Raw genomic sequence first — 8072 nt, forward strand, 5'->3', positions numbered from 1 at the left:
CAGCGAGGACCTTCTGTCCTGGTGTAAATGGTGACATCCCAAACAACTTCAGGTGAAGCGGGCTTTAACTTCACAGACTTTTTAAATGGAGCACTATGCCATTAACTCTTTAATTGCTCTTAGGAAGCATTTTTCTTCCCTTGTCTTTGCTTTTTTCCCTGTTGGAGGAAAGTAGCAGGAGCAAGATGACTTACTACGGGGGAAAGAAAAAAAAACCCCAACAAAAACAAACAACAAAAGACAAAACCTTTACACTTTTTTTTTCCCTGCAAGCAGGCAAAGAGTTCAGTCCCCATTTGCCAGGACACTGGTTCAACTGTGTACCAAACACCTGCTGGCCAAGAACACCTCTAGTACCATCCCCAGATGGGAATAACAGAGCTCCTGATGCTACACTTACACCACCTACTTCATCTTAAGCAAGAAACATTACCCAAGCAGAAGACAAGATGTGCTTTGAAAGTTTTTAATGGAATTTAAAGAAAAACTTTTCTCACACAGACATTTTCTTCTTACAGTGTAAAAAAAAATGTAAAATTGCTCAGACTTACAAACTTGGAAAATTAGAGACATTTCAAGTAGGCAATCAACTTCATTTTATGAAAACAACGTATATTAAAAGTTCAAACTGCATGAATTTTTTCTAACATCCTGTGCTCCTCGTGGTTCATCTTTCTTTCCGCTGCTGTCTGAAGGAGGCAAAGTTCAGTCCCTAGTTGTATCATAATCATTCACTGAGGGTAAAGAGAGAAACAATTCAGGTAAGTGCCAGAAACACTCTGAGAAACAGCTGAACATTGTGGAAAAGACAGTTTGGGCACAAGGTAAAGCAAGAGTAAACTAAGAGCTGGTGTTGGATTTTCAGTGTTATTCATATAGAACTCAGTAAACACCACACGTTCAGGTCAGCATTCTAGCAGCTCTGCCATATCCTAGATGCAGGGCACTTGTTTTTCAGGGTTGCATCACACTAGTTAACGTTTATACTACTTAAAAAAAAAAAAAAGTACAGAATTCTCTTTAAAAGAAAGATGCTTATAACAGGTATCTCTCTTCATACAAATGTTGTTGTTCATCACACATTAGTCCTGTGAGTAAAATTACACTGGTGACATAAGTCACAATGCAGATTCTAAACCTAACCAAGAAATAAAAGAATAATACTAATAAAAAAAAAAAGTACCTTACCTGGTTTGAGTTCGAGTCCACTTCAAGGCGTGGCGTGGAGGTACGGCAATAGTTGGGTGGTAAAAAGTGCAGTCTGGTCTCGTACACTGGGTATTAAATCTGCAATGCTGAGAATGAAATCATGTCAGAAAGGACACTGGAAGTTGGCTGAACTCCTGGACGAGCCAACCGAGCTCGCAGTACGTGCAGACGTGCATGACTGGCATATCCAGCACATCGCTGAATCGACAGCTACGTAGGCTTGTACAGTCACCTCAACCCAATGACAGAAGGAAATCCTTTGTCAAAAGTATTTCTTAGGAATTAGATGATCCCAAACTATCCCTGCACTGACAGGGAGAAGGGTTTGTGAAGTTCAGTTTCAATGGACATTGAATGGGCACTTCTGCAGCACTAGGGCTTGCGAGAGCCCCGTATTTACTGGCCTAAGAATAGGCAGGTACACAATTCCATAGAACAGGAGCACCCCCAGTTACAAACACTTGTACTGTATAGACAGTGTATCCCTGGGTACTGGGCCACCTTTAATGTTCTTGTACACAGCAGCATGTCGGAATGAACAGTCAAGAGTCTGAAATGTATTCTTTCCTTATTGGCTACAAGGTGTCGTCCTCTGCCCCCAGCATCCTGGCTGGGCAGAGTTTTGTCAAGGGCAGGGGTTCTCTGCTTGTCTGAAACTCTCCAGAAGCATCTGGTAAAAAGATTATTTAAAAATACCATTTTCCAAATTCGTTAAGTCACTGCTTCTGCATATTCTGTTTCTGAGCTGAAGTGAAAATATGAGAAGTAAAAACCAAAAGTGTGAAGTGCTAGTGACATTTCCTGACCCAAAGTAACGTACTTCAAGTAACTTTCTAGAATGGAAGGGATAGAGGATAATTCTTACTTTGGGGTGATAAAATGGACACTCCATTTTCTTACAAGCAGGAAAAAACTTGCACAGCGGACCACTGGAGGCTATAGATGGTGTGGGGAGCGGTGCTAATAGGAAAGAAAAGAATAGGAAGTAAGTCTTGATCAGAATAAATTGCTTTTTCAATACAGTTCCGAACAAACTTAAATACTATCAATCCTTCTGCAAGAAATAATGTTTTATAACACACCAAAGTTCTGCAAGAAATGTGGGAAGCGTATCACAACGCACTAAGCGCATCTCATCCTGGGGTGGAACAAGACTATCAGGCAATTGTTAGTCTCAGTTCTTCACCACTGGAGCACAGAAGGTGCCAGGGTCATGGCAACGCTTCCAACAAATTAAGTGGAGATGCTGGTAGGCAGAGACCTTCCAAGGTAAAGGCAGCCAGCAGCAGCCCTGTCCGAGCTGAAGCTAACCGGCCTGCAAAGCAGGGGCAGTGCACTTCCCGGGAGCGGGGAGGAGCTGCTGGAACGAGAGAGATCAGCGTGTTGTACTCTCCCTTCTGGCAAAGTACCAAAACTGCATCGCACCACCCACTAAGGCTTACAGCCCTTCCAAAGATTGCCATTTGGCTGGAATAAAGGCCCAGTTTATAAAGGGCCTTCACCCTGCACCATTCAAGGGCTCAGGAACACCACTGTGTAATCCAAACATAGCTCTTGCCTTCACCAGGTAACCTCACCCCTGGAAGCCACCTCGTCACTACATCAGGTTAACTCCTGAGCATTTTTTTCTGTAATGACACTGCAAAGACAGAAACCTCTATTTTCAACTTGTACCACAAACTCTTGGTGCAACAACACGTGTCTGATTTAAGAAACAAATCTGAGTAAAACCACAATGCTGACTAATCCATCTAGAAGAAGGGACTGCTTGTGCAAATCACCACTTTGGCCTTTGCACAGATTTCATATAGGCTCTCCCATAAAAGTGTGCAGGGATTTTTCTGGTAACAGTTTTTGAAGTAACGCTCAGTTATTATTCTTCACCTAGCTCCAAGAAAGAAAAAGGTCAAATCAAGCAAAAAATTATGTTTTCACCCCTGTCAGGTTCTGCTTCCAAAAATACTGTTTTTCCTTCAGTGCCTTCATTTAAAGCTCAGAAAAACGAGAGGTGCTCACCTGGCTTAGAAGATGGATGTGGGGTTCGGCGACTGGCGTGAGTATAAGGACAGTCTGGCTTAGTGCACTTTGCATCGTATTTACAGTTGGGATGGATGAACAAGCATTTGTCAGCAAATTTGCAGTTAGGAAAAACTCTGAAAGAAAAGAAATTGAGTCATCGGCCCATACTTGGAGCAAAATTGCCAACCAGCTGTTGCGCATGACAGCCAGAGTGTCACTCAGCCTGCGCACGTGTGTGAGTTACTTCCAAAGCCAGGCCCAGCGGTGTGGCTCACGGGCTGTACACGACCAGCTGGGGATTTGTTTTCCCTGTGGCCACTCTTCACATGCAGTAAATAACCGAACTACCTCAGGCTCAGGGGAGTTTGGTAGCAAGCTGCTTGTTGCAAGCTAAGATACATTATTCTTAGTATTTTTTGTGTGGAGTGCAGGGTCACAAAAGGACTGTGAATGCAGACCATCGTGCAGAAGGGCACTGAATTCCTGCAGTAACATGGTTCATTCACTGAAGAGAAAGGGTTATTTTGAATTTAGTTATGCTGGACTTCAAAAGAAAATTTTAATGTCTGGTAATATTTATCTTGAAACAAATTGGTTTCTAGACTGTTGCTGGCTGTGGAAGAGCAGTCAAAGGCACAGCGCGTGTTCAGGAGTTAGCCTTCGCTTTCATCACTGCATTATGACGTGCTGGTAGCCTAACACATTCCGAAGCGTTTTGACAGCTAGCAGAAGAGTGCCTGCTGTTTTAAGACACCGATTCCCACATCTCTAAGCAACACAAAGCCACCAGCCCGTATGCTAAACTAAGCTTCCTTCTGCCAGAGCACAGCTACGACGCTGCTTATTAAAAACATTCCTGCATTCTGACACATGGTAGATGGGAAGCAAATAGAAGAAATTATGGTGTGATAATTGAGCTCCGATCCTACTCTAACAGACTTACACTGCCTTGGAATATTTACTAACACAGAGGGGAAATCTGTAGTACCAAAAATAACATGTCAAGTGGATTTGCAGTACTCACTTGCAAGGTAGTGTGGGGTGATGGTACACACATTCGTCTCCATTTTTACAGGCAGGCCAGTACTTGCAGCGCTCAAGCACCTTCTCCTGTTTTTGCATCACATTTATCTCTTCCATTTCCACTATGAAGGAATGAAAAGAAAAAAAAGAAGACTATACTAGTAAAAGCTCAGATTTGCAAGGGTAGTACTCTAACAAGTATTTCACTGTACTAGTAAAAAAGTGACAACAAATATGTAACAATCCTTTCTTCTTTAAGACAACCTGATAGGCGTACTTGTGCAGCCAGTGGGACTGAAAGGACATGGACTTAAAAGATCTTTCCTTTTGCCCCCATGGTTCTCTCATCATTGCATTAAACATTTACAGCTGGATCCATGAAATGCAAGAGTTCTCTCTATAGCATCAAATACTATTCTTTATTTAGTTCAGAAAATTTGGATGCACTGCTGCTATCAAAAGTAAAAAAAATTAATCCAAGCACGACCTTAAGGCAAGTAGTCAACATGTCTATAAAAAACCAATATCTTCTGTATTTTTCATCACCATGTCAGCATTCTAAACAATTCACACATATGCTTCAGCAAGTGATTTCCCATGTTATTCAAAAGGTATCCTGGATATGCAAGGTTTCACGTAAACTCACACACTGTTTAAGTTCTACTTTCAGAGCTTCTAGCAATTTGACTCTACCAACACCTTATAATTAACAAGTCTAGACAGAAACATTAATAGCACCTGACATATTTCTGAAGTTCAGGGCACGGCACGTTAATTGTAAAATCTCCTGTCCATTCGCATGGGGACAAATGATAACAGGCCAACAGAAGTGCAAATTTCTGGCAATGAAGACAAAGTACATTCTCGAAAGAAAAAAACCCAAATTTTACCAATACTGAAATGTGGAGAATTACCTAGGTGCTGTATCACTCCAGTTTACCAAGAAAAAGGCTTCTTTTCTGAACTACCACATTTCATTTGCCTAAAGAGCATTCCAATTTGAAGAATAAACACCACCACTTTGATTTCTTAAGAATGATATATCCAAGAGTTCTACCCACAATCAAACCACCATATCAACCTTAGATCCTGCTGGAAAGCATAATTACCATCACAGCTCTCTAGCTGCCTGGTTACAATTTGCATCTGCTGTGCTCGAAGGCCTTTCAATCCTTTGCCTGCACACACATTTTGGGTAACTGGCTTTAATCCTTCAGTTAGACACATCTCTTCCTCTTCTTGATCAGAAAGGTATCCTGGCGGACTGGGCACACCATCCAGCGTCACAATGAACTTGGGACTGGCAGGTTTCTCTGGCTGTGCGAGCTGGTCTCTATCAAACAAAGAAATATAGTAAAAATAGATTTTTCTAACTCGAGAGATTTCAGTAAAAGTGAGCTGCACTAGTACCTAAAAGTAGCACAAGCTTATCTATGGAGCGTCATGCAGTAACAAACCTTAATACTACTAATGCACTCCATTTAACAGTTTGCCCTCTAGTCTGTCTGAAGCACTAGTAAACACCCAGAGCTTTCCATAGCACACTGCAGAGTATCTGGCAGGTATGTTTCAGTTTGTTGCATTGTGCTCAACAGACAAATCTGAAAGCTCATTTACAAAAAGGAAAGAGATTAAACTTTTTAAGGATTTGGTTGGTACAGCTAGGACAAAAAAAGAGCACTACTTTTCAGTTCCTCCTTCTTCTTTCTTGCAAATCAAAGACATGCTCAAGCTACAGCTGACCCTGGGAATTATCTGCTATTTAAAAGGATTTTTGGGAGGTTTTTTGCCTCTGCTTGTCTTCCTCTGCTATTCAACGGCAGTTTCTTTCCTGTAACATCACAGACCGTGACTGGACTGACAAAGCACAGCTATGACTGAATGATTCCATCCAAAGCACGGTCAAGCATTCTGGCCAGTAGCAGTCCTAAAAGTAGTAACTTTTTACCGTGTCTGTATCAGACGACCCGAGAGTACTCGAACTGCTTCTGTAGCCCTCTTTCCAAGTTGCTGATTCTGTGGCATTATTTCCTCAGATAACTTGGGTTTCTTCAGGATAAATGACCTGGTATCTGTATGGACCATAGATTCTGCATCATAGTAATCTGAATTGGGAGAAAAATTACATAGAAAAGATAAAAAAAGTTGTATTTGTACTCTTCACTTATAGCCTATTTTCAGTATCAATTTACATTGCCAATATATATTTTTTTAATTTCTTACTAGTAGGTTCCAGAAAACACTTTTACTTCCCTGCTTATGCCACAGAAGTGGATCAACAGGAGCCACATTAGGCCGGACCAGGCAACTTTTGTTACTGGAAAGGCCATGGTGAAACAGCATTGAAGAGAGTCCACACGACCACAAAATCTCTCAAGCTTTGAACACCTACTGATGTAACGCTTTTAGTCCTTAGAGATGTAGAAATTAGAAAATACTCATCAGTATAATTAATTGAAAATGAAGTTACATTTTAACATTCACTGACCAGCAGTGTTCAATTTGAAAACTAGCAATTTTTACTTAGGAATAAAAGATTACAAGACCTGACCTTGAGTCAACTGCAAAGCATCTTCAATCACAGGATCGATCTGGAGCCGAGAAGAGAGCTCCTTTGGTTCAGGTCCTAAAAAACCCAGTAATTAGAAGCCTATTTTACTCCATGTCAAAATGAAACTAAAAAACTTCGAGCATGCTCTTCTAATTCCTTTGCTAAAAAACCGAACCAAAACAAGCAAACAAACCCCCCCAAACCTCCATAGTTCTAACAAAAAAAGCACAGCTCTCATTGTTATGAACCCCCTTCTCATTGTTTCAGAAACAGTAACAAGTTTTCTCCAGCGAGACACCATGGCAAAACCTAAACACTGAAAGCAGCTAGTCTTTCCCCTAATCATTGCTCCGTACAAATGAGGTCTGTGGGAACGGCAACTTATAAAGACCAAGTTCTTCCTCCTCATTTGTAGAGGTGTGGACTACTCAGAGAACACACACGGGAAAGCAACTAACTACAAGGAACTACCTTATGGTCTTCTCAAAGGAGGTGGAAAAAAAAAATCAGAGTAGCACTGCTCTCCATCTGATTTACAATTTGAAAAAAAATATTTTGCTTTCTGTAGGTTTCCTAAGCAAGCAGTCATTTCCACTTCAATGTCAAAAGAGTAAAAATATTTAACATAAATATTTTCTGTACATTACTCCAAAGACCAATAAAGCTCCTTCCTATATACTTTTTACAGACACAATTTCAACTATTTTATGTTGGCTGAAAGATTCCAAACACATCTACATGAGAAATAAGAGACTGAAAAATAATTTTTTTAATAACGAATGTTTACCATTCCTTAAGCACAACTGTGAGCCGATGTAACAAAAATCTAACTCAGACAAAACTTTACTCAACAATCTAAATATCTGTGTATGTGTATCTATTTTACTTCCATGCTTTAGAAAGCTTCTTGGTTTTCAAGGCATTTCTACATGCAACTCTTGATGAACACCATTTCTGTTTTCTGCTCAGCTTGTTGTAAAATGACATTCCTTGGTATAAATTTTTAAAGGACATTATCAGACACCTTGAATTCCTTCAGCTGTCTGCTCCTTCAGCTCTTCTACTTGAAGTTGAGAACTCAGAGCAGGCAGTCTGTTTTGCACATGGATTACTTCTAAATGAGTTTCTTCTGGGCTAATTCGAGTTCTTGGTGCAACTGGAACAGTCTGTTTCTGTGGAACTTTAAACAAATAACAGTCATTTACAAAATCATTTACATACAGTGGTATTATTTTTACATATAGTGCTAAAATAACTCTAATGAATCCCT

General features: G+C 40.5%; 1 protein-coding gene across 1 annotated transcript in view; it reads right to left on the reverse strand.

The window, feature by feature from the left end:
• Nucleotides 1-452: 452 nt before the first annotated feature.
• The window catches only part of ZC3H14 (zinc finger CCCH-type containing 14), a 16909-nt gene continuing 9289 nt past the window's right edge, over nucleotides 453-8072 (reverse strand). The window contains exons 8-16 of the mRNA XM_009873324.1: nucleotides 7827-7982; nucleotides 6803-6877; nucleotides 6200-6356; nucleotides 5361-5584; nucleotides 4253-4373; nucleotides 3226-3362; nucleotides 2075-2169; nucleotides 1189-1295; nucleotides 453-734 (exon numbers count right to left, since the gene is read on the reverse strand). Coding sequence (XP_009871626.1) covers nucleotides 728-734; nucleotides 1189-1295; nucleotides 2075-2169; nucleotides 3226-3362; nucleotides 4253-4373; nucleotides 5361-5584; nucleotides 6200-6356; nucleotides 6803-6877; nucleotides 7827-7982 — 1079 coding nt within the window. The 3' untranslated portion in view covers nucleotides 453-727. The remainder of the gene's footprint in view (nucleotides 735-1188; nucleotides 1296-2074; nucleotides 2170-3225; nucleotides 3363-4252; nucleotides 4374-5360; nucleotides 5585-6199; nucleotides 6357-6802; nucleotides 6878-7826; nucleotides 7983-8072) is intronic.

This window comes from Apaloderma vittatum, unplaced genomic scaffold (assembly GCF_000703405.1).
Source record: "Apaloderma vittatum isolate BGI_N311 unplaced genomic scaffold, ASM70340v1 scaffold4087, whole genome shotgun sequence".
In the NCBI taxonomy this organism is placed as follows: domain Eukaryota; kingdom Metazoa; phylum Chordata; class Aves; order Trogoniformes; family Trogonidae; genus Apaloderma; species Apaloderma vittatum.